At 39.1% G+C, this 26,688-nt stretch overlaps 1 protein-coding gene across 1 annotated transcript in view; it reads right to left on the reverse strand.

Annotated features, from left to right (window-relative positions):
* MTMR7 (myotubularin related protein 7) overlaps positions 1-26,464 on the reverse strand; it is a 38,216-nt gene extending 11,752 nt beyond the window's left edge. Inside the window, exons 1-9 of the mRNA XM_081959374.1 lie at positions 26,321-26,464; positions 16,921-17,043; positions 14,426-14,588; positions 13,149-13,306; positions 9,174-9,302; positions 8,563-8,697; positions 5,047-5,179; positions 1,725-1,834; positions 828-953 (exon numbers count right to left, since the gene is read on the reverse strand). Of these exons, the coding sequence (XP_081815500.1) occupies positions 828-953; positions 1,725-1,834; positions 5,047-5,179; positions 8,563-8,697; positions 9,174-9,302; positions 13,149-13,306; positions 14,426-14,588; positions 16,921-17,043; positions 26,321-26,344 (1,101 nt within the window). The 5' untranslated portion in view covers positions 26,345-26,464. The remainder of the gene's footprint in view (positions 1-827; positions 954-1,724; positions 1,835-5,046; positions 5,180-8,562; positions 8,698-9,173; positions 9,303-13,148; positions 13,307-14,425; positions 14,589-16,920; positions 17,044-26,320) is intronic.
* Positions 26,465-26,688: the final 224 nt, after the last annotated feature.

The raw sequence follows: 26,688 nt of genomic DNA on the forward strand, positions 1-26,688 counted from the left end.
AAATTAGATTGCAGATTAAATTAAAATGTTCAAGCTTCAGAGTTACCAACAACTAGTCTCTGTCTCTAGCAACTCTGACTAGCAATTAACTAGTCTCTGTCTCTTCAATGCAGTTCCTTCCTATCTATTTCATACAAAGGCTAGCATTCAAGATTTATAAAAGAATGCAGAATGTTTTGAAACTCCCAAGATCTCTTCATAAACAAGATAATGGAAAGGGGAAAATTCTGATTACTATTTAAGATGCATTTACTACACTATACTATAATATTATAAGAAATATGATAGAAATTGTGAGGGGGGGGGGAATGGTATCCATCCCATTATTTGGGGTGATAGTAAGTTACGCCAAATGCACAAGTGTCAGTCTCTCATTTTTGAAAATATGTATCCCATCTATTGAAGCTAAACCTGTATCCATTCTTGGACCAGATTTTTTTTCTTGTAGTCCACAAAGCTGCTCTTGCTTTTGAACTGTTCACCCTAAATTTGTGTATTCCAAGACAGTGAACTGGTTCCACTTCCTTGCCTTTCACCAGAACCTAAGCAAGAGTTCCAGAAGTGCTTTTATGTAGGGACAACAATGAGAGGCACAACTGCTAGCTACACAGTAAGTCATGATTGCTGAATTGAGTCTACAGTTGAAAATGGACCTCAAATATGGACTTCCAAAAATGTGGTTCATCATCTCCCAAAATGTGGAAGAGAAAACCTCTGGAAATTCACTAAGTAGTTTGATATTATTAAATTTTTATTTCACTTTAATTCCATTAAAAATGAACTCTCAACTTATCCCTTTTTCTGCTAATTAAAGCTGCCTCACTTACCATAAATCCTTTTATAGTTCTGTAATATGGATCTAATAGAAGGCTTGCTACAGAGCAAACCTGAGCAGTTCGGTCCCATCCATCTGAACAATGAACAAGAACACTGACTCCCTCTTCTGCAACGGCCTAAAACAGAGGGAAAGAAAAGAGGAATGCATCTTTGATTCCTATAGAAAGGAAAATGATTGAGAAGAAGGCATAATCTTAAGTATGTGGAATGTCAACTCTTAGCATCTCAAATATGGAAATATCTCTGCTAGAAACTTTGGGTAGCCATTGTCTGTCAAATATGAACAATACTCAATTGGATGGATCAATGGTATGAGTCAGTAGGAAGCTCTATTCCCGATGTTGCAGCCAATGTAATACACGGTGAAAGGCTTTTGTACATAGTGAATAACCGTATTTTGCTGGGTGGAAATATATCATGAAACCTTTTCCTTTCATCACCTCTGTCCTTGGAGAAGCCACCAATGTGTCACTATGACTTGCCTTTTATCTCACTGATATTCTCTACTATTTCTCTGCACCTTGGCCTTGAGCTTCTTTTAATTATGAATGTGCTTCATTTCCAGTTGCAGCATTTCATTCTGACAGTACAAAACACATACATGTGACATTTAAGAAAGAATCACAAACATCAGGAAATTGGCATCACCAGTTACGCTAGACAAAAATAGATTCATGGGCTTATGCCACAATTTGGCCAACACTTCTCTGTGCAGTATCTAGCATCACATCCAGCACTGTGTAATCCTCTAGCCCAGAGAAGCACAGATCTGGACCGTATTAATTTTATTCCATAGCACATCCCTCTTGCAAGTGGAAGAAAATCAAAGGTTTTGCATTACCTGAAAAGGCACATCCCCATTTTCATTTACAAAGCATATATTGTACCTTTGTGATAAAGATGCCCGCATCCATAATGGCTTTGATGTGCTTCAACCAGCCTGAATTCTCTAGCCCCCACAGGAAATCACTCATTGAAGGAGATGTCAGCTCACAGACTGCAAAATAAGCCCATTTCAGCAGACTAGAATTTTTTAAGTTGCTAATTTTACATGGCAAGTCTAGCTTTAAAAGGGGGGATTGGTTTTCACATATATGTTGGTCACTTGTTTGCTTCATGACTGATTTGCAAACATGATCAGCCATTATATACCAGTTTGACTTCTTGCATTGCTGCAAGCCATATGCTTTTAAATTCTGGGGGGAAACATGCATTAAAATGTCCCCAAAATGAAAAGGCTATGTCAACAGATACTGAATTAAGGACTGCTGTAATCATGGTCTCTTCATATTTTAACCCAGCAGGTGTTTTGTCCTCAAAATAGCAGGACTAAGTTTCTCTTCTGCAGGGCTTCAGTTCACTCATATCTTTTTTTTAAGAAAGCAACTAAAAAACCAATGTTGGAAGAAAAGGTTCTATTAAACTTTCCCTCCCTGCCACTTTCTTCTTCAAAAATTACAGTCTCTTAAACTGGCATTTCATCTTAAAAATGGAAGACAAAAGGGAACTGTACAGTTGTGTAAATTTGGCCATTCCCCAGCTTGCTGACATGAATAGAAAAAATATTTCTTGGCATATAGGAGGAATATAGCCATCAAATGCTCTTTCACGTCAAACTGGATGCTGATCCATTCAAATTGGTGAGAAATTTCCTACACAAACATCTGAAGGTGTGGCAGATTCCTTTCCTATAGGCTGCAGAAGGGTTCCAATACCCAGCCTTTATATCCAGATCTGGTAACCTTAGATTAAGCCAATCCAGATGTGCCTAACCTGATGTCCTACATATATGCCAAGCTGTACTTATCCCCTGTGGGTTAGAAAATTAGGAATGTTGGTGCTTCAACGCATGAGCCTAGGAGAGCCAATCTTATCATTCAGTGAAAAGAGTGATTCTTTGCACTTGATCACAAAAAGTATGTTCAAAACAGCATCTCAGAGAACCCTCATGATAGTGAAATGCTGACAGCAAGAAGCCTGTCAAATGATTAATGCATCTACGCAGATGGGAACACAAGCCATTAGCAGCTGGATTTACTCTAAGACTGCTTACCTCCTGTTTGCAAAGCCTAAATAGTGTCAAAATAGAGGTTTGTTCCCATATCAGAGTTAATATTTGCTTTCCACTTGCCTGAGCAAAGACCACAAAGTCCTAAACTGCAGTCCTAAACGTCAGATCTAAATCAGCCAGGTCTGATAGCGGTAGCTGACCTGGAGTTCAAAAGTGAACTAATTTAGTGAGGAATACAGTTACTAAGCAATGTCTCCATTAAAAGCCATTGGCCTTGTAATTCTTATTTGCAGAAATTTCCATAAGGAGGCATAAGATGTCCTAGACTTGAAATGATAATATTATAATGTCTTTCTTTCATCTTATATTGTGTTGCTTTTTTGTCTTATTCAATTTCTATTTTATTCTTGTTTCATATTGTTTTACTCTGTCTTTAGTTAAGTTTTATGTGGTTTCTAAGTCTTCATTTTTAGGTTTTATATGACTGTTTCATTGTCTTTGTTGTGGTTGGGCCTTGTCCTTGTGTTTTTAACCCTGGTAATTAAATAAATTGGAAAAAAATACATCTGATTTGACACATTGCCATTTTATATCTGTCTTTCGCCATTAATGGTACAAAAAGGATCGGCAGAAATGAGAATTTGGGCTGATTAGACAACAAGAACAGTAAACAATATGTCAGAAGGGAAGGAAATAAACCAAATCTCCTATAAGCTAAGCTACATACCATATAACTTTATGTCTTTTTCCAAAGCAGGATGAGAAGGGTAAAAGGGTAATGCATATATAATAGGTTAGAAGAAACTGACCATCATAGCAATTATTAGAATGATATGTAAATATTTTGCATTAAGGTATACATATTTTTAAAATTATGGAAGAGTTGCTTCAGATGCAAGCACAGAACTGCTTAAATGCAGTTATGTCTTTCTTCAGGATTCCAAGTATATATGAAAACAGGTGCAGACTCATTAGAGAGTTGCATTAAAGTCACATCTGCTTTAATAAGTTAGATCACCACACCTGGTTCAATGAATCAGATCTTTAAAACAGCTACTAATTTTTCAAGTTCATGAGAAACATTTCTTCTGAAGTGCTTTTTTCAGTGAGACCGGTCTATCAAGGCAACCTTGTCTACCCAAATGTGGGACGGAGCATACTGCTTCCACTTAAACACTTATTCTTTCCCCTGGTATAGCCAACAAAGCGAGGACAGCCCTTGGTTTAGAGGTTAATATATCTACCTAATATGCAAGTAGTCCAGATTCGAATCCCAGAAGGGTATAGCTAGCTGATGAGAGCTAATAGCTTGAAATAGATCTATTCTAGCCTCCCTTTATTTCTTTGTCGGTAAAATATAAATTTAACACAAAAATTTCTTCTGAAGCATTTTCAAAACATACAGAGCCGATTATATAGAAGTTTCTCTAATGTCACAAGAGGAAGGATTCATAAGATAAATTGCCTATTGAAGAGATCCCCTATTAAGTTGCTAAATTCTCCAACTCAACAATATCAGACAGCAAGGCTGAAAAATAACTACAGGCAAAGCTCTAATAGTCACTGAAGCAGAGGGTCAATTTAAGGCAACGTCTTCACTTTAGAAAATTTGTTTCATATGAATGGGCTTAAATGCGAAAACTGCAATGCTCTTTGCTGTATTAATGAAGCAAAATCCCTCGTTTCAATTTTGGTACTAATAACAGGGGTGGGCTGATACGGGTTCGCCCGGGTTCGGGAGAACCCATAGCTACCCTTATGGCTGGTTTGGAGAACCTCCAAATCTCAGTCCTGGAAGGCCCCACCAACCATGCCCCACCACTGCCACCCCATCACGCCCCTCCCAGGAGTCTCCACACGGCCTGTTTTGGATGCGAGGTAAGTGCAGGGCCTGTGCAGAGCCTTGGAGAATGAGAAAAACGGGCCTCCCGGAAGCCAGGTGGAGATAGTTTTTATCCTCCCAGAGGCTCGAGGAAAGCCTCAGGAGCCTGGGGAAGGCGAAAATACACACACACCCGGCATGGTGCAGGAGGCCGACTAGGCCTTCCCCCCCCATGTCACGCCCCCAGTAACTGAACAGAGAACCCGTTGCTGAAATTTTTGAAGCCCATCCCTGCTAATATACATTCATTCAGATCCTTAAGAAAAGACAGATGAATCTCAAGCTGCCCCCAGCATCTACAAAGATAATATGTTACCTTCAAGCATTTTTTGGAGACTGCTTCGCATAACATGGATGTTCTCAATCCCTATGAATTGAAACTTGATGTTGGAATAATTGTCTTCATTTTCATACCCTTTCCCAACTGCTCGGTTTGCCATTGCATTGAGCTGTAAAGGTCAAGGAAAAAAAGAATACCCTTCAGACCTCTGACATAATTTATTTCCTTTATAATAAAGAAGAAATAAAAAATTAACATTTGCCAAAAGAAAGGAAGGGAGGAAAGAGCCCTCCACAATATAGGATTGTGACTTTTATTAGTGAAAATATTGCATACTTAATTGTTTTAAAAGCCATGAAATAAAAAATAAGATCTGCTGTCATCTTTGCCTTTAACTGCTTTGGAGCTTTTACATTCAACAGTGACTTCAATTGTACAATTCATCCAGAAGATGGCAATCTCACTTCAGAGCCACAGAATACAGAACTGACCCGATCTGTTCTCAGATGCCAAGTTGTTGTTGAACTTAGCTGACTTGGTAGAATAATCGTTGTGTTAACAATGAGTGCTTTTTAAAGGAGGGAGAATAGGAAATGCTATTATGCTCTAGACGCAGAACTCACTTTACCTGTGTGCGTGTGTGCATCTGTACGTGCGTACGTGTGTGTGTGTGTCTGTGTGTGCATACCTTCGAGTAAGTATCAAGACTAGTCCCTGCAGTTTTTTGGCAACATTTCAGAAGTGGTTTCAGAAGCAGAAAATTGCCTGCTTCCACCAGTTGAGAGAAAGTGACTGGGCCAAAGTCACCCAGCTTTGTATCTAAGGCAGAACCTGGGCTCAAGATCTCCCAGTTTCTAGCCTATGGCTTTAACCACCACATCGGACTGTCTCTCTCATCTTAGCTACTGAAAATACAATCAAATATATGTTGAAGCATAAAGACACTTTTGGATGCTTTTGCAAAAAATTTCATTACTAAGTAGTTACATATAGTCAGCATATAAATTCAATTAATAAATTCAGTCAACTTATGTCAAGCAATTTTTCTTATTCATTTTTGTGATCTGGTTTTTCTCGGTGTCGCCCCATCTCCCCCCGCTGGCAGGGCTCCGGCCCCTCCCGTGTCCTGTGTATCTGGTGTAGGGTCATCTGGTTTTTCTAAGAGTGCTTTGTTTTTGTCCATAAAGGCCTGTGCCTCTATGGGTGTATTAATTCTAACTCTTGTGTCCTCCCAGAATACTAGCATCCCTTCAGGCATCTGCCATCTGAACCACACCCCCTTCTGGTATAGTTGCTTCGCTAACTGCGCGTAGCTTTTTCTTTTTTCCCTCACTTTCTTGGGAATCTGTTTCAGGATGGTTATATGCCTGTCCTGGTATTTCAATTCTTGCCCCCTTTGTGCACTCAGAATCTCATCTCTTGTACTTTTTCTGAGAAATTTAATGTGTACCTCCCTGGGTACATTATGTGTTCTAGCATAAGCTGAGTTCACTCTATAAACCAGGTCTATTTCCCACCCTATCTGTTGTTTCTCTCTGTGAATGTATTCAGCCAAAATACTTGTCATAATGTCCCTTATGTCTTCATCATCTGCTTCCACCACATTTTGAAATTTGAGTATGGAGGGAGGGGACACCTACCACACATTGCAACCGTCAAAATTTGTATTTACCCATTATCTTTTTCCTTGTAAAATTTTAAAAAAACCAATAAAACGTTGTTTTTTTTAAAAAAAGACACTTTTGGATGCTGTTGCACTCAACAAAAAGGCAAAGCTCAACAAGTTGTTGTATGGCCTGTAGTACAAGTCTGCTGGATTGAATATGCATTTCCTAGAATCTAGCAAATCCTGTCAACGCTCTGGAAAATTTCCTTGACAAGCCACACTGTGCTTGCACAAAGGCTATCTGCCCAATAGGGAATGTTGACCATATTACAAGTAGGCCTTGGGACATATGCTCTAATCTTGTAAAGCTGCAGAGCCCTCTACTGTTTGTCACAAAATACAAATAAAGTTATATTTATTATTTGACTCCAAAAGGAAAATATCCTAATAATAAAAGTTATTCCACAATGGAGGCGGCAGCCTTGGGGAGAAGCAGATTCTCCTTTTTTGGAGGCATTTAGGTAGATACAGGGTAGCCATCTGTTAGACATGACAGAGTAATTGATTTTGGCATTAGAGAGAGGACTATGACCTCCAAGATGCTTCCAAATCTTACCTTATGTGTTTCTATATTTATAGTGAGGCTATTATAGCAATTGTCTGCACAGTGTCCCATACTTAGAATCTTTGTTAACTGATCTGCAATTTCAAGAAATCGTGCTTATTGAAGCTACGGTTAATAGTGGAATTCTGCAAATTTCTACTCTTCATTAGCAGAGGAGATCTGTTGTCTGCTAGCAGTTATAGTTTCAAACTAACCTACTTTAAAGGGTAGTTGTTATTTGGATAAAATGAAAAATGAAACAAAACTAAGCTCAGCCTTGAAGTTCAGTCTCACATGTTTTTCAAATAGTTGATAAAGAAATACCTTCTCTCAGTGGTGGGATTCAAAAAAATTTATTACCGGTTTTGTGGGCGTGGCTTGGTGGGCATGACATGTCTTGGTGGGCGTGGCTTGGTGGGCATGGCAGGGGAAGGATACTGTAAAATCTCCATTCCTACCCCACTCCAGGGAAAAGTTACTGCAAAATCCCCATTTCCTCCTGATCAGCTGGAACTTGGGAGGCAGAGAATAGATGGGGGGGGGGGGACCAGTCAGAGGTGGTATTTACCAGTTCTCCAAATTATTCAAAATTTCCACTAGCGGTTCTCCAGAACTGATTAGAACCTGCTGAATACCACCTCTGCCTTCTCTCCATCTTTTCAAGTGAGTAATTAGTAACTTCAACTCTTTCAGTTCAAGCCCCTCCCCATTCAGTAATACATTTGCTTATTGAGAAAACTAATGTTAGGATTGTAAACACAATTTCCATTTCATTTCTTTCTTTCTTTTGCTTTCTTTTTTATTTTTATAGTTTTAGTTATGGTTTTTTCTTTAACATCCATAAATGCTTGGTGAACTGTGTATTGTCTGGGTCAATATATTTTAAACACAGTACTGCTACTAATAATAATATTATTTAGATATACATAATTATAGTCTTTCAACTTCTAGCATTTGTGTATACATGGTAATTATGTGTTCTATTATATATCAGTATACATAATATTATTTTCCCAGTTTTTACTTTCTACCTCTTTTTTCTAACTCTTAATAAGATAGCCCATATACGTCCCGCTGCGACACCAGCCGGTCAATCTCACACAATTTCCATTTCTATGCAATCCTCCAGACCAAAGCATATATTGCTAGTGACCTAATAAAATAATATTTCTATTTGCTGAGATTTACAAACAGAGCTTCCCTCCAGTGCAATTAAAAACAGTTTGATTCACTTCAATGAGCTTCAACTTTTTTGGGGGGGGGGGGGCAATTCTAGAACTTCTGTAAAATTTCAGCCAATACTTGGCATTAAAAAAAAATCAAAGAATTTGAAACCTCGTACTTTGGGGCGTGTATCAACAACATAGATAAAATCGCTTCCGGGATTTGCCTTTCGGATCAACTGTAGCATTTGTTCATCTTCTAGGCATCGAGCGCTGAAACCTGCTAGAGGTTGACTACTGCGACATATGGAAGCCTAGGAGATAACAAGAGAGTTAAGAGAAACCATATGCTTTATTGTGAAAATATTTAGTACACTCAGGCTTGGTTATAACACTCTGTTTGGGGTTAGTTCCTTTTGTTAACTTTTATGACTTATTTATCACAAGCTGCCATTTTGAATTTTCCAGATGATATGATGCCAATCAAATGTGTTTCCTGAATCACATAGAAAATATTAAAATAAGATTAATGTAATTAAAATCTGATCAATTAATCAATGTAAAAATCTCTGATAATTTGGCCAGCAAATTTATGAATTATTCTTATCTATGATAGGACTATAGTAATCTTCATCTTTAAAAAGAAGTTAATCCAGATAAGGTATGTCCCATGCTTCTACTGGGAGATATTTTTGTAAGTTTGCTTGACACAAATTCTTTCAAAATTATTTCAATACTCAAAATCAGGATGTATTGTATAAATTATTTAAAATTTTAATTTCATGCTTACATTATTCTGCTTGTAGTAGTAGGAAAGTGCCGGAAAACGCCTCCTACTACGAAATTTAGAGCTTCCCACAATGATATGAGCAGTGGCTGATTTGGGTACGTAGATGTCAGTAGGATAGGAATCACAGACCTGTCCCAGAATAGAACCAAGCAAAACTGAAGATTTTAAACGGTTTGTTCAAGCAGTCTATACTGTATACACATTGTTGTCATGTGATGTAAATGGCCTGCATGTGACACCTCTGGGCCATGAGTTTTGACACCCCTACTGTATAGCAATGTTCTCAACCCTGCCCATTTTAAGATGTGTAGACTTCAGTTCCCAGAATTCTCCAGCCAGCTTGACTGTCTGGACAATTCTAGTAGCTGATAAAGTTGAGAAATACTGTTGTATATATTTATTTTTTCAAGCACTCCGCAATGAATTATTACAAACTGCTTCACAAATTATTATTTTATACACTTGCAGTGAACAAGAAGAATAAATGACAATTCTGAAAAATGTTAAAAAGCGCAAACTTTCTTGCACTCCTATATATTACCATAATCAATATTCAAATAATCTAAACAGTATGACACACCTTTTATAACTGGAGGCCTATTGGGAAATTCTGACAGGTTTAGACTGCAAAAGGTTATTTCGGGTGGGGTTTTTTTTGCAAAAATGACCAGATTACAGGATTTTTTTCTCTGCAACACCTCTGAGCAATATTGTGTTTAAAGATGAAGCATAATATCATGAAACATGATATTAATCAACACTGTATTCCTCAAAAGGAGTTCAGATGTTGGATATAATTTTTGGAATCTACAGTCCAACACGAGATAAAACCACTAGATAACCACTAGATAACCTATAACATAAGGGAGTAAAGAGAAAGAATAAATAAGAAAAGAAAGACATAATGAAGTAGAGAGTAGTGGAAAGGATGGAAATCCCAGTTACCAAGTTGGAGATATAAGAAACATACTCAACACCCATAAAAGGACTCAAATGCCTGTACCCTAATGCTCAAAGTTTAGGGAACAAACATGGTGAACTTGAAGTATTAGTACTTGAAGCCAGATGTGCTATAGTTGCCATTGCTGATAGAATAAAACTCACTACTGGAATGTACTGATAGAAGGATACAAACTATTCAAAAGAAACAGACCTAATAAAAGAGGAGGTGGAGCTGCATTATATAGAAAAGATCACTACATCTCTACAGAAATATACAAAACCAAGGATGAAAACTTTCTAGCATCCATATCGGTCAAGTCGCTCAGATCCGGAGCGGATGGGCCCCCTCCAGTGGTCTGGACGGGCCGTCAACAGTGAGTCTTGTGAGTCCACTCTGGGAGGAGTTTGACTCTGTTGCCCCCGAGGATTTAGACAGGTTGCGTGGAAGGCTGCGACCCACCACATGTTCATTGGACCCGTGTCCCTCCTGGCTGGTACTGGCATCCTGGGAGGTGACACGAGGCTGGCTTCTGGGCCTGGTGAATGCCTCGTTGGGTGAGGGATCCTTACCTACCGTCTTGAAAGAGGCGGTGGTGAGGCCCTTACTCAAGAGGCCTTCACTCGACCAAATGGAGCTAGCTAATTATCGTCCAGTCTCCAACCTCCCTTTTTTGGCGAAGGTTGTTGAGAATGTGGTGGCGCAGCAGTTTCCGCGTCACCTCGATGAATCCGATTATCTAGACCCACGCCAGTCCGGCTTCCAACCTGGGCACAGCACTGAGACAGCCTTGGTCGCGTTGGTTGATGATCTCTGGAGGGCCAGAGATAGAGGTTGTTCCTCTATCCTGGTCCTATTAGATCTCTCAGCGGCTTTTGATACCATCGACCATGGTATCCTTCTGCGCCGGCTGGAGGTGATGGGAGTCGGAGGCACCGTGTTACGGTGGTTCGACTCTTACCTCTCCGGCCGGATGCAATATGTGTTGACAGGGGGGCAGAGATCGACCCCGAGGCCACTCTCTTGTGGGGTGCCGCAGGGGTCGGTTCTCTCGCCCCTTCTGTTCAATGCATACGTGAAGCCGCTGGGCGAGATCATCCGTGGTTTTGGGGTTGAATACCATCTGTACGCTGATGATACGCAGCTGTACATTTCAACCCCAAACCACCCCAACGAGGCTGTTGCAGTGATGTCCCGGTGTCTGGAAGCCGTCGGGGTCTGGATGGGGGACAACAGACTCAAACTCAACCCCTCCAAGACTGAGTGGCTGTGGCTTCCGGCACCTCGGTTCAGCCAACTGACTCCATCGCTGGCCATAGGGGACGAGCTACTGCCCCCTGTGGAACGGGCGCGCAATTTGGGCGTCCTCCTTGATGCCCGGCTGTCAATGGATGACCATGTGGCAGCCGTGGCAAGGGGGGCGTTCCACCAGGTTCGCCTGGTGCGCCAATTGCGCCCCCTACTGGACCGAGATGCCCTACGCACAGTCACTCATGCGCTGGTGACGTCTCGCCTAGATTACTGTAATGCTCTCTACATGGGACTTCCCTTGGGACGCGCCCGGAGACTGCAGCTAGTCCAGAACGTGGCCATGCGGGTTATCATGGGGAGGTCTAGATACTCCCACGTAACACCGCTCCTGCGCGAGCTGCACTGGCTACCTGTGGTTTTTCGGGTGCGTTTCAAGGTCCTGATTACTATCTTTAAAGCGCTCCATGGCTCAGGACCTAGTTACTTGCGGGATCGCATCCTCCCACATACATCCCTGCGGCCAATCCGCTCTCACAGAGAGGGCCTTCTCCAGGTGCCGTCCACTAGGCAATGCCAGCGGGCGGCGCCGAGGAGTAGAGCCTTCTCTGTGATGGGCCCAACCCTCTGGAATGACCTCCCCCCCGACATTAGAACCACCTCGGACTTCCGCTCCTTCCATCAAAAATTGAAGACTCACCTGTTCCAACTAGCTGGCCTGACATGATTATAAATGTTACATCTATGAACTCCTGGTAGTATATTCTCATCTGGTTATTTTAAGGGTAATGTTTTAGTTTTAATTGTTTTTAGGGCTTTTAGCTTCATATTTATTCTTCTGTACAGGACTCTTAATTTTAACCTCCTCCACACACATACATACATATATTTATAACCCTATTTATATTTGTATTTTATCTGTGATTTATTGTGGACTGTACACCGCCCCGAGTCCCTTTTTGGGAGAGGGGGCGGTTTAGAAATGTGAATAAATAATAATAATAATAATAATAATAATAATAATAATAATAATAATAATAATAATAATAATAATAATAATAATATAAAAGGAAAAACAATGACATTGCTATAGGCATATACTACAGGCCAACCAACCAAGCAGAAGAAATAAATGAACTCTTTGCTAATCAATGAACAAATGTATGTAGGAAAAATGCCAGAGTAGTAATGGGAGACTTTAATTACTCTGATATCAATTGGGAGACCTACTCTGCATAGGTGAGAGATCGAAGGGCACGCTCAGCGAACTGGTTGTTAAATTGGTAGAATCCCACCCCTGACTGGACTAGAAGAATTCCAAGGTCCCTTCCAGCTCTATTATGATACTTCTAGAAGATACCAAGTTGGGAACTCTACTTTATCAATTCAGGAATACATAAAATACTACAAGTGTCTTCCTTTACATTCCTTTCCAGAAGTTTATTTAACAGTTACCAATTATCCATGATTTATGTGCCTGGAAATTGTATTTATTAATGCATGGCAGTTTCTGAAGCTAACTTCAGAAGCTGATTGTGTTTAAAATCACAATTTCTCAGGTAAGATGGCAGGGAAACACCAATTTTATAAATCTGAAATAAACAAAGAAGTAAATATTATACAGAAGACTACAAAGGTACACATCTTAATATTTACTGGTTCAAATATTTCATAATGAGCCACTGAGTTATTTGGAAGGTGATGGAAACAGAAGTCTTTCACACACTAGTATTTTGAATCACAATATTTTGACCTCAAATCATTTGTTTTCATGAGCAGCAACTCACACGATAATCTCTATTGACGTCACTAATCTGCCAGTAATTATTTGGAATTCCCATACGATTGTATTCTTCCATTAAGTTTGTCAGATTCCAGCCTTGCTCTCGTTCTTCTTTGTTTAATTTCGGATTGAAAGAAAAACAGTACAGTTCTTCGTATTTCACTAAAAACAAGAGAACAAGTCAGCTGTTATTTCTTCACTAGAATTACTGTTGTTACTATTAATGCAAAATGGCAAACACAAACATTTATTTGCTTGATTTATTTGCTTAATTGTTCCAACTGTTCATTTTTTGAAATCCAGGGGATAAACCAACTTCTTTAGAAAGTTATCATTGCAGAAATGCCAAACAACAATTACAGAGTGGATTTCAGGTCAGTTTTACATTTTCTTTGTCTGAACACTTTTAAGATAATATTTGGGAGACAGCCAATACAGTATTCTCCTTGAGATCATTTGATAATTTAATTTATACCAGTTAGACAAAGCAGATGAACAAAGCAGAAACATTATTTTCCTGTCTGTGTTTTTTAAATTTTTCTATATTAGATGGGATTTGATTCACGCTTACATTATCTAGTGTAATCAATGCTGGAAACAGCCATTTTAATGTAGTTGAAATTATTTTTCACATTCTAACATAACATGTATTGAACCTTTAGACAATTATAAATACTTGGAGGCAATGAAGGGGCAAGTGATGGCACAGAAATGGATGCCATATTGATTACAGCCCACAAATATATCATCCATGTAAAATCACCCAGGAAATTATAGGAGACACGGTTTCTACAATGAAAGGACATTTCCATAAAACATTCTTGTCCCATATCAGAGATCAATAAAATGACAAAGAAAAAATAAAATTCCAAGCATAAAAGATTGATAAATCTGGATGGAATTAGCTAAAAAATAAATGGAGATTCTGAATTGTTTGGTACCAGAGCAGAAAAGAACAGCCATAAAGGAAAAGACTAAGAAAACAACCAGAGAATTAGCAAAAGGAATAAGAACATGAGCATGAGTAGTTAAAGAAAATGCAACTGAACATAACCACCAACCATATCAAATACAGAAAACAGATTTATGAACTGCCTTTTCATGACTATACATTCAGTTCAATGGGACCTTTTGTTGAAATAGAATCCAAACAACTCAGCCTCCTAAGAGTGAGATTTATAAACAAAACAGAGGAGTCACCCTTGCCTACAAGGAAGTAATTTTACTCAGGCCAACTGCCAGCATGGACACATGGGTACCTCCTGAATTTCCATGGTGTACCTGGGCGTGCCAGACGTATCAGAGAAATGTAAACATCATGGCAGTCTCTTTCTTGAGACATGATGAACTGAATGTTCTGGAAGTTCTTACAACGAATCAGCATTGGACAACCAGAAGCTGATGTAGCAAGTTTCTCAATTGAAGAGATCTGGCTGTGAAGAATCTGATAAAGAAAAATAAGTCAATCTAAAGAGAAGCTAAATATATTCCATTTTATAAATCAATACAATCAAAACGGTATGATGTGCCTTAAACAACATAATGCTCAGTGTAGCAAGTTGAACATAGTTTCAGCACTATACAAGATCACAAAGAGCAAAAGCAACTGAATCTTAAATCAGTAAGGGGAGCAAAAGATCACTTAGTAGAATGGAGCATCACTTAGATAATCTGCTGGAAGGAATGCATACAAACCCAGTTCTCATAGAGTGAAGAAACTATCATTAACTTGTTAACTGAGATCCAAAAATAAGCATTTGGTATATTTTATAGTTTGTAGTCTCCTAACAGCTTGAAACAATATAAATGGGAATTTCCCCACAAAAACAACTTTGCGAGGTACGACAGGCTGAGGAGAAAACTAGCTCCAAGTGAATTAACAAAAAGGTCTAAGTTTTAATGTTTCATTTTAAGAAATTGTTTGAATGTATTTTTTAAAAAATAACCATTTACTTTCAATAGCTGTTTTTAATTAGAACAATCACAGAATGTGTTTCACATATGCCTGACACCCTGAAGTGCAAATATTACTAGAGGTTGTGAATTTTGCCTTTGTTTAAAAGTCAAGGAGACTTTCAAAGAGAAAAGATTGTAAATCCAGAACTTTGGTTTCGGTTTCTCCACAGGGTTTTGAAATGCTAACTGTGGTCACTTGAGACTACCAACTTAGAAATTCCAGGGTGAAATGCTTGTAGAATGCTACAAGGAAGAGATGAGAGCAGGGGGCCCCAAATTGGGCAACTTTAAGATTTGTGGTTTCAACTCCCAGAATTCTTAAGCTTGCTGGAGAATTCTGGGAGTTGAAGTCCACAGGTCTTAAAAGTTTCCAAGTTTGGAGACCCCTGGATTACAAAACTGATATATGCAGGGAATCTAAACGTGAGGAGCATTCAAAAGATAATCAATGGGAAGAAAAAAAGAGAGATTTCTCCCTTCCATAACCAAGAGTTCCAGTATTCTGTTCTTGCTGGCTAACAATTTTGGGAATGGTATTCTCAATGATGGGCATCAGTTGAAGAACGCTGTTCCAGGCCCAGTGAAATTACTGGAATTTACCTCACAGCTCTAATTTTCAGCTCATCTTCTCTACTTTATTTTCTGCCTGAGCAAAACTTGCTATGAATCTTTGTGAGGAAAGTGAGAGAAAGCCATTTGTTTTGTGATCTCTGGAAGCAAAATATTTTGAGCTGGCCCTGCCCTTGAAGAATTTACCGTATTTTTCAGAGTATAAGATGCACTTTTTTCTCTCAAAAAAAGAGGGTGAAAATCTGGGTGAGTCTTACACACTGAATACAGCATTTTTGCCTCCTGAAACCTTGCCCTCTTCACCAAAATGGCTGTGCATAGCCTTCAGGAGCCTTCCAGAGTGCTCCTGGGGGCTGGGGAGGGTAGAAATGAGCAAAGAAAATAGGCCGGGTTTTGCTCAATTTTGCCCCCCCACCCAGCCCCTGGGAGCACTCTATAAGCCTCCTAAAGGCTATGCAATGCATGCCCTTTTTTTTTTACAAAAACAGGCCCATTTTCATGAAAAACGGGTCATTTTGGGGAGGTCTACAGAGTGCAAAAACTTTTTTTAAAAATTTGCCTCTTCAAAATCTTGGTGCGTCTTATATTCTGCTGTGTCTTATACTCTGAAAAATACAGTAAGTAATGAGGTTCCTTTTTGGAATCTCAAGAGCAGGCAGGTTTTCTATTCAATGAGATGCAAGGGGCTCCTGGGATAGGAGGTTTCCAGGTGAAGAGACTATTCTTCTGACTATGATAGTTCATTACTTGTTGTTATAGAAAGAAAGAAAAATATTTTTCCCTCCAGATATTTTTGAATTCTAATTGCATTCTGGACAATGCTCAAGACCGATAGCATCAGTAATTCTGATGATTGAGAACTGTTGGTTACTGTGTTTCGAAGACTTAAGAATTACTGAAGTTCTTTCATACCTACTTGCTCTTTCAATGATTTAAACTCTTTTGATTATTTAGAACATGTTCAAGCAGAAAATAGACTTCTGAATACCATGAGCTGCTACTGTGTGGGTGCTGGCACTGACTGGTGGCGTAAATGGCCTCTCCACCCTGTGAGTCAAGGATCCAGAGGGTCCTTGAGGGCTAGGAATTTTTATGACTACAGATAGAGGTGAACAGTGCCCAAATATCCACAAAGTGTTTTAATAGACCTAATTGTCTTTGTGTTTGTAGAACATTTTATGGTTCTGAATGTACGTCACAGCCTGTGTAGGTCACTGAATTTATCAAGATATACTAGTAACTTGTCATACCCATGTTTCCTTACGATTGACTGGCTCATTTTCTACAAAGATGACATGAGTGGCTGTTAGATACAGAGTCCCTAATGCAGTTCTTTTGGAAGACATTCCATCAATGAAGCGCACATTTTCCACCTACAAACAGAGAAAGGCACAAAATCACCAACTCTTAGAAAGAGTTTTAGAGCCATATTTTTTTTCTTTTAAAAATGTGTTATATTGTGTAACACTTTGATATTGTGCTAAAAGATGCAACATTATTTTACCCATGTCATCCCTCTTCAGTGTTTACATTTCAAAGTGATGAGTTGCCATCTGATTATGTAAAAGCTATTATTCTAATTCAGCAAATGCTGTGAATCAATCTGACAATAATAAATATTGCTCATAGCACTGCTCACAGGCATTTTAAAATAAATATGCTTTATGAATCCAATAAATCTATTGCTAGCAAAACTTCCTATCTTATCTGAGACATCTGAAGATTGGAGTTAGACAAAAGAGGGAAAAAACCCAGAATATATGTAGAACACTTAGAAATATATTGCATTCAAATCAGTGTTGGGTTCCTACCAGTTTGGACTGGTTCAGCTGAACTAATAGTGGTTTGGCGACCTGGGTCGCTGGAACCGGCAGTAACCCAGGCCTGCCATGCCTCTGAACTGATTCTCCAGGCAGCACCATAGGCAGCGCCATCTTTTTTTTTTGCTTCTGCGCATGCGTAGAACTATTTTTATTGTATTGTGCATGTGCGCACAGCACGCCCATGAGAGAACTGGCAGTATGACTGCCGAAACCCACTCCTGATTTAAATCTATTGTTATAAAAAAACAATAGACCAATTGAGAAGTGAAAATCTACTCATCTCTTGCCCACAATGACGGTTGAATTATTAAGTTTAAACATTTTTTTCCTATGGTTAAAGGTACTAATGATAGCAACCTTTATTACCTTAATCAGAATTAGCATTTCCATGTGATCTGGGACATGGCTAAACCAAATTCTCATGGTCTATATTTAGATTCATGGCTACTTTCCATTATGTCCTCTGAGAATTTAGTTTGGTAAGAGAAATTTAAGACTAAAATTCCAGAACTTAAAACATTCGTTGAAAAAAAAAAGAATTATGAGTCACTAATTTCTTGGCTGGATCTTACATGACTGTATCTTGGCTAGGTTTTAAACGACCTATGTCAAAAGCTGGTCACATCAGCCAAAAGCCAAGCCACTTTCATGGCACATTCTTCTAGAAACCAGATCCACTGGGAACTATTTTTGTGCACCTCACTTTTTTCCCAGTGGATAAGTGAACTTTGTTATTTTAAATCTAAATTTAGGCAGTTTATAGTCAGATCAAAGTACTTAGGCCCATAAAAAAGACTTCAGTGAAAAGATGGGTTAGTTTGTAGAACATGCAGTTTTTCTGAGAATGGAAGGTAACCCATAGCAATTGATACAACCCCCCTTCAGTAAAATAAATATAGGATGCAAGGAAAACCCTATGTAGAGTCGCCAAACCCCTGAATGTTTCCCTTTCCTCATTCTGATAAATGTTTGCATGAGTTGAAGTTCTGTGCATACATGAACATGTGTATCTATGATTGCAGTTGAAACTGGTAAAGCAAGGCCAACACTAAGTCTAGAAAATACCCATTATGTAAAGATCTGCTTCTCAATCCCATCAAGGAAATGGCCAACTCTGTGCGTCTGTACAAACATATACACATAGACAACTTCCTTGCACTGCAGTGAGCCATATCATCACAAGGCTTCATTCCTACCTGCAGTAAAGATTCCTGTCTAGATATGTCTGCAAATCTTCTGCCAAGATAAGCCTAGTGCTGAATAAGGAGTGTTGTAATTTATTGTGAGGCCAGGTGCAAAATCTGGCAATATACCTGCAGAAGCCACATTCTTCCACCCTTCCAATAGAAAGAACTGGGCCAAAAAGAAATCAAAGTTAACATAAAATGTACAGTATCATTATTAAATGTCATTGTTGATAAAACAAGGTATCCCATTTATGACATTGATCCCCTATCTATAAGTACCATATAAACAGTTCCCTAGTCCATGGAGAATACACAAGTACAGACAAGAATGCACCTACCCTGCCTCTCTTTCCAATGGAAGGAAAAAGTGACAGAGACGGGGAAGGGATCCCTGCACTGGGAAGGGAAACAGAAGCCAAGAGAAAGCAGAGAACAAAACTGGATGGCAATGAAGTGAGAAAAGAAAATTGGACAGAAAAGAAAGAAAAAGGGAGAAGAAGCCGTATTTAGGTGCTGTTTAATGCACTGTAAATTAAATTCATCAGACAAGCATGCCACTCAAGTAATGAAACTGTGTTCTTCCTCATTAAAAAATACTTTACCAATTAATTACAGTAATCTGATTAAGCCTGCCAGGGAACAAGCCACTTACTATTTCACTATCTTTCCATTTGGGTGCTTTGTCTATTCCAGGGCTCTCTTTTGATGGGGTGGCACTTTCCTATCATGATAACATCAGTGTGATGAAATGTCATGACACAATTGCACAGATTATGCCCACATTATGTTTGATCCAGATAATTAAGATCCTTCATATGTATGTATGTATGTATGTATGTATGTAGGTAGGTAGGTAGGTAGGTAGGTAGGTAGGTAGGTAGGTAGGTAGGTATGTCCTTTTACTAGGACTGTTTTAAGCTTGTTCTCTCCCACTCAAAATCTCAAAGTCTCCAAGCATCTGGACAGGACTTTGACAGCATCATTTGTCTGATTTAAACTAGTGAGGTAAAAACTGGGTAACATCAGCGTATTGAAGGTACCTCGGGGCTTTAAATATTGTCTCCTAAAACGTGGAAGTTTAAGAAACAAATGATGATCTCGTTCAAACCCAGTCAAAAAATTGTAGGCTCAGGAACCTACAGCAGAGCTTCGATAAAAAGCAATAAGAATTGGAAACATTTTATACAAGAGCAAAAAAAAATGCTATCTGGGAACTCAAATTTCTTATAATTTGTTTAAAAACAAAAACTCTGATCTTATACTACATTTGAACAATATAGATGTATTCGAAGAAAACCTTATTTTGTCTGATGGCTGATCTCCACATAAATTATTTGGAATTGAAATATTTATTTCAAAACCATGTCTGTCCACTAGGATCTTTTTTCCCTTACAACCAGAGGTGATATTCAGCCAGTTCGGACACGAACCAGTAATGGAAATCGCGGGTGGGCCTGCCCCAGCTCTATGCCATCCTATTTAGGCACATTTTTGAGGCTGGGCGCATGTGTGGAAGGCACGTGTGAGAGCAAAGCGTATGCACGGAAAGCCAAGTGCATGCGCAGAAGGGGTGCGTGCTCCTGTGAAGCAAGCAGGCGCACACACGGTGAACTGGTGGTAACAAAATGTGAAACCACCTGTACCTATTTATGATAATGTCCCAGGATCATGTGATCTTTTGTGAACTTCTGACAAGCAGTCAGTGCGGAAGTTTAATTCACTTAATAACCTATTAAGCTAACTGCAGTGATTCACTTAACAACTGTGGCAAGAAAGGTGTAAGATGAGGCAAAACTCACATCCCAACTGTCTTACTTAGCAAAGGAAATTTTGGATTCATTTGTGGTGATATGTCAAGGACTGCTATAACTATCATACCAGAAGAGATGTGAATATATATTTTACTGGATGTACAAAAGAGTTTTATTAAGATTTTGAAGAAGGCTCTTTATGAAGGGATTAAGAATTAAAAGTATAAGGAAGGAATGCAACATAGGCTTATTCAACCAAGGTTAAGACACAGAATTATGGGTAGTCCTCAACTTACAACAGTTAATTAAGTGACGGTTCAAAAATACAATTGAAAAAAGTGATTTATGAACAATTTCCACATTTACAACCATTGTAGCATCCCACGGTCATGTGGTCAAAATTCCGATACTTGCCAACTGACTCATATTTATTAGGATTGCAGTGTCCTGGCTGTCCATGGCTGGCTGGGGAATTCTGGGAGTTGAAGTCCACAAGTCTTAAAGTTCCCAAGCTTGGACACCCCTGTTTTATGATCTTCTGATAACCAAAGTCAATGGGAAAGCAGGACTCATTTAAGAACTTGTTACTAACTTAACAACTGAGTGATTCATGCAATAACTGCTGCAAGAAAGGTTGTAAAATGGGGAGAAATCGTTTAACAACTGTCTCGCTTAACAACATAAATTTTGGGCTCAATTGTCACAAATTGAGAACTACCTGTGGTTATATCTGACAACTCTTATTGGCCTTTTGCTGATAAGGAATGAGTAATAAGCATTTTCCATTTTTATTTTTAGCTAAGAGATATGGGGTGAAAAGAACATATGTTGTACAGTAGCTTAAGAGATGGCAGTAAATTTACATAAATTTGTGTATTTGTTGAAATGAAGGGAGAAGTCCCTTTTTTCTTTTTCACACTATTTTTGTCTTTTCTTTTTCATTTTTGTAGTTTGCTTAGTTTCTATTCTTTCCTATTGTAATTTCTAATACAATTTTTAAAAATAAGAATGTCCAGTCATCAATTCATTTTCAGCTTATTGCAATGTACAATTAAGACCAAAAAAATCACAAGATTTTAAACTTAGAACTGCTGCATTTATATGGCTTGAGGTTTCCAGTTTGTAACAGCTGTTTTACTTTATTGTTAGTAGTTTCGCTAGTGTCTCTCACTGCCCTCTTATCAAAAATTAGGTCCTAGAAACTTTGTGTGCAAGTCTTCAAGTGAACGAAGCCTCACAGTCACCTAAAGCAGAATTCAAGATGAATATTCATCCAACCACTTTCCTTAGATATAAATAAAGTCCCCTTCAAACGTAATAAATTGGTAAGTTCATGGATATGTTTATGTAAGGTTGTTGGGGTTGTTTTTGTTTTTGTTAAACAACAATACAGAAGTGGTTTGGCAATGCTTTCTTTTGTCTCTTATAAAACAATTTTCTCCTCTCTATCAGCTATACAAAGTGGCATTTTGTAAGCCCAGGGCATATGAGGGGAATCAGATAGAAGGCACGTATCATGGTGCTGGTCAGAATGTACAGACAAACATTAGCCACAAAATGCAGATGCTTCTCTGTTTACTTTCTCTTTGGAGTAAACTATGAGCAGTCAGAGGCTGCCAAAACTTTTGACTTCCTATGATTTTTTTTCTACAAGAGAAAGAAGCATCATTTTATGCCCACCTTTCATTCTCCAAAATTGTCCCTGAAAGATGATCTTCAGAAACATTACAACTACAGGTGAAACTAGAAAAATTAGAATATCGTGCAAAAGTTCATTTATTTCAGTAATGCAACTTAAAAGGTGAAACTAATATATGAAATAGACTCATTACATGCAAAGCAAGATAGTTCAAGCCATGATTTGTCATAATTGTGATGATTGTGGTTTACAGCTCATGAAAACCCCAAATCCACCATCTCAGAAAATTAGAATATTACATGCAATCAATAAAACAAGAATTGTACATAGAACAGTATCGGACCTCTGAAAAATATAAGCATGCATATGTACTCAGTACATGGTTTGGGCCCCTTTTGCAGCAATTACTGCCTCAATGCGGTGTGGCATGGAAGTTATCAGCCTGTGGCACTGCTGAGGTGTTATGGAAGACCAGGATGCTTCAATAGTGGCCTTCAGCTCTTCTGCATTGTTCGGTCTCATGTCTCTCATCTTTCTCTTGGCAATGCCCCATAGATTCTCTATGGGGTTCAGGTCAGGCGAGTTTTCTGGCCAATCAAGCACAGTAATCCCACAGTCATTGAACCAGGTTTTGGTGCTTTTGGCAGTGTGGGCAGGTGCCAGGTCCTGCTGGAAAATGAAGTCAGCATCCCCATAAAGCTCATCTGCGCAAGGAAGCATGAAATGCTCCAAAATCTCCTGGTAGACAGCTGCGTTGATCCTGGACTTAATGAAGCACACTGGACCAACACCAGCAGATGACATGGCTCCCCAAATCAACACAGGCTGTGGAAACTTCACACTGGACTTCCAAGCTTTTTGCAGTGTGTGCCTCTCCATTCTTCCTCCATACTCTGGGTCCTTGGTTTTCAAATGAGATACAAAAGTTGCTCTCATCAGAAAAGAGGACTTTGGACCACTGAGCAACAGACCAGGTCTGTTTTTCTTTGGCCCAGGTAAGACGCTTCTGACGTTGTTTGTTGTTCAGGAGCAGCTTGACAAGAAGATATGACATTTGAAGCCCATGTCCAGGATCAGTCTGTATGTGGTGGCTCTTGATGCACTGAATCCAGCCTCAGTCCACTCCTTGTGAAAGTCCCCAACACTTTTGAATGGCCTTTTCCTGACCAGGCTGCGGTCATCCCTGCTGCTTATGCACCTTTTTTCCCACTTTTCCCTTCCACATAACTTTCTATTAATGTGCTTTGATACAGCACTTTGGGAACATCCAACTTCTTTTGCAATTACCTTTTGAGGCTTTCCCTCCTTATGGAGGGTGTCAATGATGGTTTTCTGCACAACTGTCAGGTCAGCAGTCATTCCCATGATTGTGATTCCTACTGAACCAGACTGAGAGACCATTTAAAGGCTCAGGAACCCTTTGCAGGTGTTATGGCTTAATTAGCTGATTAGAGTGGAACACTTTGAGCCTAGAATATTGCACCTTTTCACAATATTCTAATTTTCTGAGATTGTGGATTTGGGGTTTTCATGAGCTGTAAACCATAATCATCACAATTATGACAAATCACGGCTTGAACTATCTTGCTTTGCATGTAATGAGTCTATCTCATATATTAGTTTCACCTTTTAAGTTGCATTACTGAAATAAATGAACTTTTGCACGATATTCTAATTTTTTGAGTTTCACCTGTATGAACTTCCCATTACAGTTTTCCCACAAATATTTTTAAAAAGCAACTTGGTCTATTCTAAATGCTCTAAAATCATATTTCATGAAGTGGGTCAGATTGGTTGACCTAAAGGCTTAGTTTGAGAAAGGCACTCCAATTTTCTTCACCACTATAGATGTAAATATTTATGGTGCTCTATATACTTTTCCCAAAGTCTTCCGATTGTGGTACTTTTTAAATATTCAGGATTCCATTTACAATCTAAATTATTCCCAGCATCTAGAAATAACTAAGATGAGGAAGATATGTACTGACCTAAATATCTAGTAAGGAATAGGAAGGGTTAGGGAGAAAACTTGGAACTGAATGAACTTGACCACACAGGATGAAATATTAAATAAACAGATACAACAAATAAACTCCTAACGATATTATTACTACACTCTACAACACACTAGAGAGACATTTAGACTCCTTTGTAGAAATCATGTTAAATAGCTGTGTCAACAGCGACATTCTCTACCTGTTGGGTCCAAACAAAGTATTTTCAAAACAGGCTCATCGGGAATGTCCAAACTGCATGGAACAACCATTTTGGGTGGCTTTCTCCAAAATATGTAGGTCCAGGCATAGACACAAAACATAAATATGCCAACCCTAAGTGATCAGGAATGTGCAGAACAAAATAAAAGGCAACACTATTGGTGGCAATGAGTGTTGATGGAAACTAAGGAGAAGAAAAGGAATGTTAAGAGATAGAAAGGAGGTGGGTAGAGACAAGAGGGCAGGAGAGATAGCTACGGTATGCCATGCCAGATTTCATAGTGACTGAGGTGCTGGGAAGATAGACCAAGTCAGGACCTGCCCTCAAAAGTTCAGCTGAACCTCAGAGCCACAGTATTCTTCAGTTTGAAACATATTATAGCCGGCATCTCAGGCACAGCCATAGGGCAGATATTATATACAATTTGTTATTTGTTCCTCAAGTTTGCTGTCATTTAAAGTTAAGCTACCATGGGGTTTATCATACTGGGGCTACAAGAAGGAATGAGTGAGTTAATTTCCTGTGCCACTTTGCTGTTATTTAGTGCTGAGTCTTTAAAATTATGTGTCACAAAATCTCTGCAGGAACTTGATGTTCCATGAAAGACTAAGGACAACAAAAATAATTCAAATACAGCCAATTTTCTGTCACTAGAGCTTCTCCTTTTCATCATTGGTTCTATATTTTGTTTAAAAAAAGTTTTGTAGCTAAAAAAAAAAAAAGGCCATGATCTACAGATCATTTGCATCATTTGCATCATTTCCAAGTATGAGCCCTACTGCTAGTGGATTACATTTATCAATAGTTGTTTTATTATTTTGCTGTTGTTCCAATGGCTTTTACCTTCTAAGCAGGGAAACAATAGCAAAAATGATAGTAGTCAATGGAAGATGGATGCTTTGCTTTAAAAATTTTGTACTTTCAATTCATTTATTCACTTAAAACATTGATATACCCACCCATCTTAAAAAGAATCCTTTTATTGGCTTACAACCAGTAAAACAATATGAAACACTAGGTCTCAGAAAGATCCTAAGTACAGTAATTGTTCCTAAATTAGTGTCCAATTTTAAGAAATGCTTGATTTTTATTAAGCCAAAATATTTTCTATGCTATTTCCTGGGGTGGGGGGTGGGATTGTCTTCTATTTGTTACTGAATTTATTCAAATGAAACATAATCATAGAAAAGAATCAGTTTAAAAGTATGCCTTTTTGGTAAAAGCTGCAAAAAGAGATTTAAAATGTCAAGACGATTCCTTTAAATGCAAAACCACTATATTCTTCTATGTTCAAATCATATTTCATATGTAGGAGCCAGAGGCCTAGTGTCATAACTCCAAAGACAAGAAACCATTATTCAAACCTGTGCTCTACTAGGACTTATCATATGCAATCTGTTGTAAAACAAGATTTTTAAATCCTAGACTTTTAAACACTTTATCGATACACAGCCCAATTTAATCAAATGTCACGAAAATAAATTCGTATCGCTCATCAGATTCAGGGATACTCTTCTAGGGATCCATTTTTATTCTATTGACCTCAAATCAGGTCCCACTTTGGAATCTCATAATAATGTAATCCCATTTTCATCTATCATTTCTCCCTGGAAAGCAGGGGAGAAGGGGAGGGGGCGTTCTATCTGAATTTAAATTAAGAGTGAGATCAAAGGAGGGGAAATCATTTCCCGGCTTGCATGCTGATGCTGCATTATTAGAGACAAGGGATGAGTAAGCGCAATTCGTGTGAAGAATATGATCTGATTGGAATGCACCTCCGAGTTAAAAGGCCCTTCTCCTGAGCAGCAGTCTCACCTGAGTAGGGGGAAAAATGGATTCTTTAAACATGCAACTTCCCACCATTCTTCGTTTCATTGGTGAAGATTAATTCACCCCCATCCTGGGGGAGGGGGAGGGGTAATTGATCCCATTTCCCTCCCCCACCCTCCAGATCCTGACGCCCCAGACCCCACACCTTCTTCAAGACGAGCCTCTATATCCCTTACGCTCCGTCTTTTCCGCACCGTACTAACCTTGGGCATTCGGATGTACTCCATGGCGACCAGATCTCGGTGCGTGGGATCCTCGCGCACCTTACACAACCAGGAGAGAGCGATGCACCATCAAATACCGGTGCAGCAGAAGGCGAAGGCAGAGAGGGGCAGAGGCGGGAGTGTTAGAGAATCGGGTAAAATGTAAAGAGGAGTTGGAAAATCTTCAGCTCTCAGATCGGATTGGGGGAAGGGGGGGTGTTGTGATGCTCGCAGGTCAGGGCCGGGCTCCGCCTTCTGCAGCGGCTGCCATGCTGCTCTTTTCAGGTTCGGGCATCAGTCAGAATCGCCGGCCGCCCGGTTCGACATACCTCCAGGCCCTAAAGACTGACGTGTTTTAGCGCAAATGC

The sequence above is a fragment of the Natrix helvetica genome (genome assembly GCF_964273705.1).
Source record: "Natrix helvetica genome assembly, chromosome: 7".
NCBI classification, from domain to species: Eukaryota; Metazoa; Chordata; class Lepidosauria; order Squamata; family Natricidae; genus Natrix; species Natrix helvetica.